This window comes from Chiloscyllium plagiosum, unplaced genomic scaffold, assembly GCF_037043375.1.
Source record: "Chiloscyllium plagiosum isolate Xiang-an unplaced genomic scaffold, Cpla_swu_hap1 HiC_scaffold_4, whole genome shotgun sequence".
In the NCBI taxonomy this organism is placed as follows: Eukaryota; Metazoa; Chordata; class Chondrichthyes; order Orectolobiformes; family Hemiscylliidae; genus Chiloscyllium; species Chiloscyllium plagiosum.
Window position 1 is genome coordinate 70,689,442 of NW_028270142.1, and position 13,427 is coordinate 70,702,868.

At 42.0% G+C, this 13,427-nt stretch overlaps 1 protein-coding gene across 1 annotated transcript in view; it reads right to left on the reverse strand.

Moving 5' to 3' along the window:
- Positions 1 to 13,214, reverse strand: part of lrp12 (low density lipoprotein receptor-related protein 12) — an 86,358-nt gene extending 73,144 nt beyond the window's left edge. The window contains exon 1 of the mRNA XM_087986349.1: positions 12,695 to 13,214. Coding sequence (XP_087842475.1) covers positions 12,695 to 12,809 — 115 coding nt within the window. The 5' untranslated portion in view covers positions 12,810 to 13,214. The remainder of the gene's footprint in view (positions 1 to 12,694) is intronic.
- Between the last annotated feature and the right edge of the window lie 213 nt (positions 13,215 to 13,427).

Genomic DNA, 13,427 nt, shown 5'->3' on the forward strand with positions numbered 1-13,427 from the left:
TTTTTACAAAGTGGCATCTGAGAAAGAAATAAGAGGCTCTCGCAAGAAATTTCCACCCTCTCTAAGAAAGCACTGTATATCTATAAAGGTACATGGCACGTTTTGCAAATATTCTTAACACTATGACCAGAAAACTACTCGAAGGCATTTTGAAAAACGATAGAAGATGATACAGAAACATCAGGAAGATAGTTTCTCAAAGTTCACACAGAATATAAGTTTAATTTATTGTTCTTATTAATTGGATTTATAAGTGGGACCTGTGTTATTGAAACAGCATACCTATTAGAATTTAGTTCAGTGAAGGAATAGGTAGTTAGAAGAGATTTATTCCGTTTGTTAATAATTCTGTTAATTTGTTCACTGCTGGAGTTAGATAAATAAATTGTTACTTGTTTATTATGGTGTGGGTGAAAGGATTCCATTTCATTTAACACTCTTTTATAACAGATTGGGGGTAAGAGGTAGATTACAGCTGAAAAATGTATTGCTGGAAAAGCGCAGCAGGTCAGGCAGCATCCAAGGAGCAGGAGAATCGACATTTCGGGCATAAGCCCTTCTTCAGGAATACTTATGCCGGAAATGTCGATTCTCCTGCTCCTTGGATGCTGCCTGACCTGCTGCGTTTTTCCAGCAACACATTTTCAGCTCTGATCTCCAGCATCTGCAGTCCTCACTTTCTCCTGAGAGGTAGATTATACCACTTGTCATACTTCTTTATAAGATTACTAGGTGAGGCGGTCTTTTCTGATGTTTCAGTTTTAATTGTCAGAGGGATGTCGTCCTCCACTTCTTAACAGGTTACAGCAAGATTTGTCAAATGGGCAGATCAGTGTCAGATGGAATTTAACCTTGATAAATACGAGGCGATCCACTTTGGAAGTAATAGGATGACAAGGGAGGACTCAATGAATGACAGGAACTAGGAAGCTCAGAGAATCTGGGGTGCCTGAACATGGTTGGACAGGTTCATAAGGTAGTTAAGGTGGCAAACAGGATGATGCTTGCTTTTAGCAGTCAAGGCATGTACAGGAGCTGTATAGGACTATATTTTGACCAGAGCTATGGTTCTGTATACAGGTCTGGTTGTGCAGTGCATTATAGGAAGGAAGCAGAGGATATTTATCAGAATGTTGCCTGGGTTGTAGAACTTCAGCTATGAAGAGAGCTGGATAAGCTCAAGTTGTGTTCTTTGGAGCAGTGAAGGTTGGGAAAGACCTGATAGAAGTATATAAAGATTGAGGGGCATAGACAGGGTGAATGTAAAGCAACTGTCACCCTTAGTTGAAAGGTCAAAAACAAGAGGACACAGTTTTAAAGTGAAATGCAGAAGGTTTAAAGGGATTAGAGGAAAATGCTTTTCATCTGAGGGTGTGGTAGGAATCTGGAATGCTCTACTGAAATAGATAATTAAGGCAGGTAACCTCAACCTTTAAAAGATATTCGGATGAGCACTTGAAATGTCATTGCATTCAAGGCTATAGGCCGAATGTCAGAAAGTGGGACGAGGTAAGAGTGTATTTTTTTGCGGCACAGACTCAATGAGCCAAAGGGCCTTAACTGTACTGTATAATTCATTTTGAGAATTGGAACTAGAATTATAAAAGAAAAAAAAGAGGACAGATAGATAAGGGATACTGGCTTCAAATGTTGCAGTCAACACTGGAAGATGAAAAGGGTAAAGACACTGTAAAAACAAAGGCAGATCTGTGCGTGTATGCGTTAGTTCCTGACGCATAAAAGCCAAAGTTTAGAAATTTGCAGAAGCAGTCTTTGCAAACATATAGTGAATTTGAAAAGGGCGAAGTAATTTTGACAGGTGGATATGAAAATTAGGGGTAAATACTCTATATGAAATTCTCAGAAATCATTCTCTTAGAAGAATTTAAAAACAAAGTCTGTCTTATAGTAAGAATCCAAGTTGAAGACCAGAGTTGCATTATTAGTCAGGCAGTAATAATGACTTAGCAATGTCCCAAAGATCACCCCCTCTTCAGTTCAGGAAAGAGGGCACTGAATGTGGGGTGGAAATTGAAGGCTGAAGTGTTTCTGTTGTAATAAAATTGGATATCTTCAGTTACCGTACAATGTTGGAAACTGCCTGGAAAGCCCATGGCACCTGTTAATGTTCGTATGAACGAGTCTTTTAAAAAAGGAAACTCAAAAGACAAATACCATGGATCAAATCGTAGCGTTGATTGCAACAAGAAAAGCAGAAGTAAACATGGGCTGGGTGCAAAAGATGAATACGATAAAGTAGAGATAAAGGGCTTCTACAAAGGGAAAGATAGCCCTTTTCTTCAAATGATGCACAGAACATAAATATAGCTCTTTAGCTGGAGAAGAGCATGGATTTCCCTTTAAAATGTGGAATGAGATCCAAAATGTTAATAAATGGGGTACATGAATGCAGAGAGTATATCCTGGTTCTGTTATACAAAGAGCATTTGGAATTTAACCTGCTGTCTGGAACAGTGGTAGAACCCAGTTAAGAAATTATCTAGAGAAGGAGTTGACTTACTCCTAGATAATAACATGATTTTAGTGCAAGCTATAGCTTTGCCTAAATTCAGAGACAGTCCGAGTGAGGTTAAGCCCAGAAAAACAAGCTTCCGATGAAAATAAAGATTCAATATGCACGAGAAAATAAACTGATTAAACCTTGTCAAAGCAGTTGGAACTCACCCATTGTATTATTCTTAAATCAGATAGGCATACTAGGTTCTGCATAGATTGCTGAAAAGTAAATGCAGTAACAAAAACAAATTAACTCTCCATTCCTTGGTTAAAAGATTGTGTCGATAGAAGGAAATGAAGCACTGTCAAACCGAAGGTTAATCTATTGATGGTACAGGTGAGTACCATTTAAAAAACTTGAACAAGGTATCAGTCTCTGCTACAGAAAAGGGTAACTATATCACTGTCAAATGAAGCCATTCTATTTTAGAAATATCCAAACAACATTCTAAAAGCCTCTGAATCAAGCCACTGCCTAACTATGCAAGTAATTCAATTGAAGCTATAATATATACCTGCGAAGAATATATAAAGATCATTTAAGCAACCACTTAGAGTCATAGAAATGTACAGCATGGAAACAGACCCTTTGGTCCAACCCGTCCATGCCGACCAGATATCCTAACCCAATCTAGTCCCACCTGCCAGCACCTGGCCCATATCCCTCCATACCCTTCCTATTCATATACCCATCCAAATGCCTCTTAAATGTTGCAATTGTACCAGCTTCCACCACATCCTCTGGCAGCTCATTCCATATACGTACCACCCTCTGTGTGAAAAAGTTGCCCCTTAGGTCTCTTTTATATCCTTCTCTTCTAATCCTAAACCTATACCCTCTAGTTCTGGACTCCCTGATCCCAGGGAAAAGACTTTGTCTATTTATCCTATGCATGCCCCTCATCATTTTGTAAACCTCTATAAGGTCACCCCTCAGCCTCCGACGCTCCAGGGAAAACAGCCCCAGCCTGTTCAGCCTCTCCTTGTAGCTCAGTTCCTCCAACCCTGGCAACATCCTTGTAAATCTTTTCTGAACCCTTTCAAGTTTCACAACATCTTTCCGATAGGAAGACGACCAGAATTGCACGCAATATTCCAACAGTGGTCTAACAAATGTCCTGTACAGCCGCAACATGACCTCCCAACTCCAGTACTCAATACTGTTGATATATCTTTGTTTTAATTTGATTGCAATAAAGCTGGTCATAACATTTCCAGCTTTAAGATTGTTTAGCTGGCTTAACAAAATCTCCCATGAGTAGAGCAAATTAGATTAGATTACTTATAGTGTGGAAACAGGCCCTTCGGCCCAACAAGGACACACTGACCCGCCGAAGCGCAACCCACCCAGGCCCATTCCCCTACATTTACCCATTTACCCCTTCACCTAACACTACGGGCAATGTAGCATGGCCAATTCACCTAACCTGCACATTTTTGGGAAGAAACCAGAGTACCCGGAGGAAACCCACGCAGACACGGGGAGAATGTGCAAAATCCACACAGTCAGTCAGTCGCCTGAGGCGGGAATTGAACCCGGGTCTCTAGCTCTGTGAGGCAGCAGTGCTAACCACTGTGCCACCGTGAATCTTACCAATCATAACAAAAGTGAAGACTCTGATGGAAAATTCTCATTCCAAACTAAATAGGAAATCACAAGGTTGCTGGGGAAGTGTGGGCTTTTATTGGGAATTTGTGCCTAACTTCAGCATAATAGCTGTTTCTTTAGTAGCTTTGTTATGAAAATAGGCAAAATAGCATTGTCAGCAGAGTCACAAGCAGCTTTGAGAAAGTAAGTGAATCGATATCAGTTGCCCCGACTGTTAAAATGTCAGTTGATGCTGATAACTGAGGTGTAAACGTAGTCTTATTACAATATTATGAATTAGGCATAGAGAAACCAGTACGAAACCTTTCTAAGTAATTAAACCAGTATCAGAAGTACTCCAAAGTGAAAAGGTAATTTTTAAATTATTATTGGCTCCAACATGTTGAAATCTATTTCCAACATGGTTGCAAAGAAATACCATGAACATAATTCATTAGCTTTTGTAGACAACTTCCATGATTCAAAATGCAAGATGGTTCTGATGGAGTTCAACCAGTTAATGTAGTAACCATTGACACTGCAAGAAAAGATAATTTAAAACCAGATGCTTTATCAAGAGTGTGATTATATTGAAATAAGTAAGAATGTGGGAGGAAAATAACAAGATATTGTTTAAACATTGCATTAAGGAATGAGCGAAGGTGGATGCACATATATGCGTTAGTGAGTTTTGAGAAGATTTGTAGCTCAGGTTGAGGTTCTGCATGTTAAGCTTGCTCGCTGAGCTGGAAGGTTCATTTTCAGACATTTCATCACCATACTTGGTAACATCAGTGAGCCTTCGGTGAATCGCTGATGTTAGTGACTGCTTTCTATTTATACATAAATAGAAAGCTGGTCACTACCACCAATGCTTCACTGGAGGCTCACTGATGATGATACCCAGCATGGTGATGGAACGTCTGAAAATGAACCTTCCAGCTCAGCGAGCAAAACTACATATATCACATGTTGTATCAACTAGTGATGAAATGCATTTAACAAAACAGAGCCCAATCTTTTGTTTTCTTTGGGAGGGAATTTTAAACTGAAAAGAAAATGGGACTATTAGACAGCTAAAATACCAGGAGTGTTTTCTGAGTTGAAAAATAAGTGCTACGTAATTTTGACCATACTAGCCAATGCTGCTGTTTGAAGCAGCAATGGAGAGAAATTGAGATGTGGCTCAAGTTATAAGAATGTCTACACAGCAACATGTAACAATATCTACCAAGAAAAGTCTAACATTGTCCAAGTATATCCTGTCCATAAAAGCAGTCTAAGAACATTTCACGAAACTTGAAAGGGTTCAGAAAAGATTTACAAGGATGTTGCCAGGGTTGCAAGATTTGAACCAAGAGTGTGGTGTTGGAAAAGCATAGCAGGTCAAGCAGCATCTGAGGAGCAGGAAAATTGATGTTTCGGGCAAAAGCCCTTCATCAGGAATGAGGCTGGGAGCCTTGGGGGTGGAGCTGGGGGAGGTAGCTGCGCATGCAAAAAGGTGGATGGAGGTGGGGGTAAAGATGATAGGTCGGAGGGGAGGATGGAGTGGATAGGTGGGAAGGAAGATGGACAAATGGGATGAGTCATGAAGACGGTGCTGAGCTGGAAGGTTGGAACTGGGGTAAGGTGGGGAGAGGGAAAATGATGAAACTGGTGAAATCCATTGATGCCATGTGGTTGGAGGGTCCCGAGGTGGAAGATGAGGCGATCTTCCTCCAGGTGTTGGGTGCTAAGGGAGTGGCGATGGAGGAGGCTCAGGACCCGCATATCCTCGGCAGAGTGGGAGGGGGAGTTAAAGTGTTCGGCCAGGGGGAGGTGGGATTGATTGGTGAGGGTATCCTGGAGATGTTTTCTGAAGCATTCTGCGAGTATGCGGCCTGTCTCCCCAATGTAGAGACCGCATCGGGAGCAACGGATACAGTAACTGACATGTATGGAAGTGGAGGTGAAACTCTGATGGATGTGGAAGGTTCCTTTGGGGCCTTGGACGGAGGTGAGTGGGGAGGTGTGGGCGCAGGTTTTACAACTGCTATGGTGGCAGGGGAAGGTCCTAAGAGGGGAGGGTGGATAGTTAGGGGGCGTGGACCTGACGAGGTACTCATGAGATTGGGGCGGGGGGATGGGAACGGTCCAGAAACGTTGACTTTCCTGCTCCTCGAATGCTGCCTGAACCTGCTGTGCTTTTCCAGCACCACACTCTTGACTGTAATCTCCAGCATCTGTAGTACTCACTTTTACCTGGAAGGTTTGAACTATAGGAAGAGGCTGAATAGGCTGGGGTTATTTTTTCCAGAGCTTCAGAGGCTGAGGGGGTTGCCTTATAGAAGTTAATAAAATCATGAAAGGAACAGATAAGGAGAAAGGTCTTTTCTCTGGGGTTGGGGAGTCCAAAACTAGAGGGAATAGGTTTGAGGGGAGAGATTTAAAAAGGGACCCAAGGGGCAACTTTTCCACACAGAGGGTGGTGCATGTATGGAACAAACTGCCAGAGAAAGTTGAGGAGGCCAGTACAATTACAACACTTAAAAGACATCTGGATGGATGTATGAATAAGGAGTTTATAGGGATAGGGGGCAAATGCTAGCAAATGGGACTAGATTGGTTTGGGCTATCTGGTCGGCATAGACATATTGGATGGAAGGGTCTGTTTCCATGCTGTACAGTCCTATGACTCCATCTACTGTCAATATGATGTAAAGGAGTGTCACATTTAGCAATGCTCAGTTTGGATTCCACCAGGACTACTTGGCTCCAGAAGAGTTGAAATTCTAAACACGAATAGCACCAAGGGCTTTGGGAATAGGGTGGATAAATATCTTGAAAGTAAGGAACAAGCCCTGACCGGGAATGACAGAGCAGGTTTGAGGAGCCAAATGACCTAATCATGCTCCTATTTTCTTACTCCTGTGTCCAGCTTTGATTAAAGTATGATTAAAGGATCCTTGTAAAGTTAAAGTCATTCGGAATTGAGAACAAATTCTCCATTTGAGTCCTATCAAGGGACCAAGAGGTCTTCATTGTTGGACATCAATAATCTCAACCCCAATACATCTCTGCAGGAGTTCCTTATGGTAGTGTCCAAACATCATCAGCTGCTTCCTCAATGACCTTTCTTCCATAAGGTTAGAAGTGGGGCATCTGCTGGTGAAACAGGATGTTCAATGCAATTCCTCTGACACTGGAGTAATCCATATGTGCATGCATCAACATCTATATAATTTGCAGGCTTGAACTGAAAAGTGACAGTTAATATTTATGGCAGAATTGCCAAGCAATGACCATCTCCAAAGTGAAAGAATCTAACGGTTATCCCTTGAAATTCAATGGTATTAAAACTATCATCAACATTCTGGGGTTACAAATGCTCAGAATCCAAACTGAGCCCATACAATAACGCTAGCTACAAGTGCAGGTCACTGCTGGAAAGTAATTTCTCGTGAACTTCCTAAAGCTTATCCACCATCTATAATGCATATGTCAGGACTGTGATGGAATACTCCCTACTTTCCTAGATCAATCCAGTTCCAATAAAACAAGGAGTTTGTTTTGTCTTAAATGGAATCAAATTACTAGATTACAACTCTAAGTGCTACCTTAAATATTCACACTGGCTACACAGTGGCAGCAGCACATACTATCTACAAGGTACACTCCAATAACCAGTCAAGGCTCCTTCATCAGAATCTTCCAATCTCTCAACTTTTATCACCTAGATCAAGGTTTCCCCCTGAAACAAGTACCCAGTCAAGCCTCCTAAGATTCTTGTGTGTTTCAATAAGGTCTCTTTTCATTCTTCTAAACTTATCGGGTAGATGCGGAGGTGTTTTTTCCCTGCTTGTGGGAGAGTTGAGGACCAGAGGCCATACTCTCTGTTTAAGGGGGCACCCATTGAAGAGAAAGGGAATACACTCTGAGGTTAGGGAATTTGTAGAATTCTTTACAATGGAGGGTTGTTGATATTCGGTCATTTAGTATATTCATGGCGAGTTAGAATTTTTAATCAGTAAGGGAACCAAAGATTATGGGGAAATGGCAGGGAACTGGAGTTGAGGATTATCAGATCAGCCAAAGTCTCATCAAATGGCAAAATAGATTTAATGGGCTGAATACTGTCAAAAAGTGTGGCGCTGGAAAAGCACAGCCAGTCAGGCAGCATGTGAGGAGCAGGAGAGTCAAGGTTTCAATCATAAGCTATTCATCAGGCTTTTACAACGCCACACTTTTTGACTCTGATCTCCAGCAGCTGCAGTCCTCGCTTTCTCCTTGTCAATGGGTTGAATAGTCTATTTATGTCCTTGTGCATGTGAACTCCACTATCCTCGAGAGCTGATCCAAGTAAAACATCATTTTGACATTGATGAAGGAATGGCAAATATAGTCAAGTGCAATGCTTCAAGAAGGCAGTCAACCCCACTTCAAGGACAAGTAGGGATGAGAAATTTAATCCTGTATTTGCTCATGATGCCCACATTCCATTAATGAACATTTTAAAATTACCTGGATGGCACACACAATCAATCAAAATGTTTGCATGGAACACAAGTGTCACATTTCTTTTTTTTGCCATAAAGTTTGTAACTAATTTGTAACATAATTCCTGGTTCCACAAAAGGATGTACACATCATCATACAATACAAGCATCAACAAGTCCTATTTTTAAAAAGCAGTGATATCATTTTTTCCCCTTGATTAAAAAGCAATATACAACACTTTGTCCAAACTCAACAAAATAAAAGCTGAAGTGAATCTAAATGTGGGCAGTTCTCTTACAGCATTCGCAAGGTAGACCAAACTAGTGTGCAAGTCAGCTGTGATTCATTACAACTCCTAGCAGATGAGGCAGCTTAAATCACAATGATGACGCACTCTACGTCAACTGTTTTTAGCAACAGTGTACAACCATTTGACTTCCAATAACTTGCTTAAGGATGCAATCTTCTACTCCCAGAGGAAGACAAGCAGCAGATAATGGGTACAATCTAGCTTCCTCCATCACAGACACTGCTTGCTGAACTTTAGCTACAGCCGCTGCATCTCGATTCCATTCTGTTATGTCAAGAGCTCAGTCAGCAAGATTAAAATGAAAACAGTTTGGAAGGGATCAACATTTAGAATAGTTACAAAAACAAGATTTGGGTGAACAAAACTAAGTCTAAATGATTAATGTCACCTGTGGAAATACTTACAGTGAATGTTTGCTCCCATTGTTTAGTGGATATCAGATGGAAAGCATTACTGCTTGAATAGATTAGATTCCCAACAGTATGGAAACAGGCCCTTCGGCCCAACAAGTCCACACCAAACATCCGAAGAGTAACCCACCCAGACCCATTGTACCCATGTAAGTTTTTAGCAAGTGTGTAAGAAATTATACCAACAATGTGTTGAACAACTCATCTAGCTCACTCTGCCTTTCATTAAGATCATATTGATCTGACTTGAATTTAACTTTAATATTATTTTGTTGCACATCCCCCTTAACTCTTGATTTGGAGATGCCGGTGTTGGACTGGGCTGTACAAAGTTAAAAATCACACAACATCAGGTTACAGTGCAACAGGTTCACCAGGAAGTACCAGCCCTTGGAGCGCTGCTCCCCCACCGGATGATTGTGACCTGATGAAGGTGCAGCGCTCCGAAAGCCAGCGCCTCCAACAAACCTGCTGGACTACAACCTAGTGCTGTGCGACCTCCAACTCTTAATTCTTGACATCCTTCCAAATTAAACTTCTGTCTAATTCAGACTTGAATACATTCAATGCCCTACCTCCACTGTTCTCTGTGGAAGAGAATTGTAAACATTAACAACACACTGAGAAAAGAAATTTCTCCTCACCTGTATATAAATGGGAGATCTCCAACTTTGAAACTGTGCCCCCTACTTCTAGATTCTTCCACAGAGTAAACATCCTCTAAGTATCTATCTTGTTGGACTTTTAAATCTTTCGAGAAGATGACACCTCATTCTTTTAAACTCAATGAATTTCGGCTCAACTTGCCAATATGAGGATTGAGCACTATGACCATATAACAAGATATTAGTACTGACCATTAACTACTGGTTGAAGTTGGTTGTTAAAAGAAAATTATTTTCGAGCAGGAAGATCTCAGTTCCCATGCGACCATCCTATTCCTTTAAAAAAAACACTATTTCTTACAATTTTTTTAAAAATGGGCCCAAAGTTCAAGAAAATAAACAGAAGAAATGACAAAGAGAGACAGAGATCAAAACCTTTATCAGATGTTGAAAGAGAGTCAAGTGATGGAATTTAAATCTATTGGGCTGAAGTATTTCAAGGTGTAATTGAATCATGATCACATCAGATGTCATGACATACCTGCGTTTTGATGATCTACATAAGAGGAACTGAATACAAAGTGCTCGTGGTGGAGTAGAAGTACTTACCTCTGGGTAGAAGATCTATGCTCAAGTCCCATTTGTCATGGAGCTATGCTATAACATAGCCAAACAGGCTTATAAAAATTATAAAGCGCCCCTGGGTTCCAGGTGAATTCTGAAGCAAACTGAGCAGTGCTCAGACTTTGCCCATTCAAACTTGGAGAGAACACTTTGCGCCAAACCACAGGGTGAAGTTGCAGGTGGTTACATGGCATCATAATAAGTGTTAACTTAGTGTCATGAGCTATACAACATGGAGACATACTGTTTGATCCAACTCGTCTAGGCCGACCAGATATCCTAAATTAATCTAGTCTTATTTGCCAACATTTGTCCAATATCCTTCTAAATTCTTCCTTTTCAAGTGTCAATCCAGATGGCTTTTAAATGCTGTAACTGTACCATCCTCCATCACTTCCTCTAGTAGCTCATTCCAGAGATGGAGTTTAATTTCAATAAATGTGAGGTGCTGCAATTGGAAAGGCAAATCAGGGCAGGACGTATACACTTAATGGTAAGATCCTGGGGAGTGTTGCTAAACAAAGAGACCTTGGAGCACAGGTTCACAGTTTCTTGAAAGTGGAGTTGCGTTTTGTATGCTTACCTTTATTAGTCAGTGCATTAAGTATAGGAGGCAGTGTTACAGCTGTATATTGGTTGGGACATTGGATAGGGTACTTTTGGAATACTGTGTTCAATTCTGGTCTCTATGCTGTAAAAAGGATACCGTGAAGCTTGAAAAGGTTTAGAAAAGATTTACAAAGATATTGCCGGGGGTTGGAGGGTTTGATTTATAGGGAGAAGCTGAATAGGCTGGGGCTATTTTCCCTGGAGTGTCTGAGGCTGAGGGGGTGACCTTAGAGAAGTTTATAAAATCATGAGGGGTAGAGATAGGGTGAATAGCCAACGTTGTCTCCCTGGGGTAGGGGAGTCCAAAACTAGATGCTGAGAAGGGCAAGATTTAAAAGGGACAACTTTTTCACCGAGGATGGTGCCACATTAAAGTATCCATGTGTTCAGATGCAATTATTCATAAATTGCAATTGGACTAGCATATTAAGCCTGTCTAGGAACTGTACGACAAGCTGTAGAACATTTTTCAAACTGTTGCAGCATGGAACACAGTACAATTAACTTCAAGCTACCTGCTTCTAGATTAGAATGGTGCTGGAAAAGCACAGCAGTTCAGGCAGCATCTGAGGAGCAGTAAAATCGACGTTTCGGGCAAAAGACTTTCGTCAGGAATACAGGCAGAGAGCCTGAAGGGTGGAGAGATAACTTCAAATCAAGAAAATTAAATGGCTTAAACAGCTTGTTTAAAAATTCTAGAGATTTCATGCTTCTAAAAAATGCACAGTTCATGGGTCAGGCAAATCATTTAACATAGCCCAAAGTTATTATAAATGGTGCAACATCCCAATTGGAGTAGTTTGATCTCAATTGCATACAATATTTTCTCCTTCAGAAGGACATATACATTTAGCAGACAGAAAAAAAAGTACAATAGAAATGAACAAACAGAAAATATAATTTTCATATAATTCAACAGAGATGTGGTATGGGGGCAGTACACCCATAAACACGACACTACATGGTGAAATAACAGATGTACAGCTAAAACCCACAATAAGTTCATGATCCCAAATTGACCCTCAAGGGAAATATCAATGAAGACTGTTCCCCAATAATAGAAAAAAAAGCAGGCAGGTCAACACTGACAGCTCAAATATTGCATAGCATCTGCTTATGCAAACAGGACCAGCAGATGGACCTTGAAGCAAATTAAAAATCGCTAGCTCAAACAAGACATTGGGAATCTAGATATAGGGAGGTGAGGAATACAAGAAGACATTAAGAGATAAAAACGACCACCTACTATCTGTGTTTTCCACACAGATAACTTCTTTTACTTGAAAAAGATCAGGAGATTCTGATCTAACACCTTTGAAAACTTCCAAGTCTCCCATTGTGTAAGAAAGTTGATGCTTACTTTTTTTTTTATTAATCGAGGTCTTACAGTTTACAATGAATGTAAAAGTAAATCGCGGAGATAGCTTTAGCTCCTGCCAAGAATAGCCAACAGCATCGATGACCTTTACTTTGAGACTGAAGTGGAACAAAGGAGAACAATGACCTCTCCGTTTCAGATGAATTTATTCAGATGAGAGAGAAGCTCTAGACTCACCAGGGAAGATGCAGAGAATAATAATGACGAGGAGTGCTGACAGCCCGGCCCCCGCTGATGGATACAGGCTAGACAAGATTCTCCGACCACAGTTGTAAGAGGAGGCGAGGGCCATAACCAGGCCCTGGGAGAAGGAGACCCGGGTTGGGGTGATGAAGAAGCGAGAGGCGGCGGGGAGAAGCCTGGAGACTCCGGGAGAAAAGGAGAGCTGTGTGATCCCGGCTCCAGCCTCAGGGTCGAGCGGCCCTCCTCTCCCCGCTCACACGCACCATCATCCCGGCAGTGAATAACTCGAGAGTCCAGGTCCCAGCAATCGGCCGAGCGTTGCTCCGGGCCTCGCCGCGTTGAGGGAGCTGGGCGGTTAAACAGAAAAAGCAGAAACACCAGGCCGTGGTTCTCAGAATTTGCGTGAAAACCAAACGCTTCCCACTGTCTCCTTCGGCCCCAGGCTCTGCCTCCAATCGTCTGCCCGGGAGCCAGGGAAGGTCCGCACTCGCCAGCGTCACCACCACCACCACCACCACCACCACCCAGCCAGGAGGGAGGGAGGGAGGGCAGTACCGCCCGCCCTGTTAGTCCAACCCCCAAAACATTTCTCCCGCATCGATCTCCATCCCGGTCACAGTACCTCATCCATCCCCCCCCCCCAAAGCTCCCGCTCCCTCTCCCCTCCCCCCCGCTCCCTCTCCTCTCCCCCCCCCGCTCCCTCTCGACCCCCCCCCCGCTCCCTCTC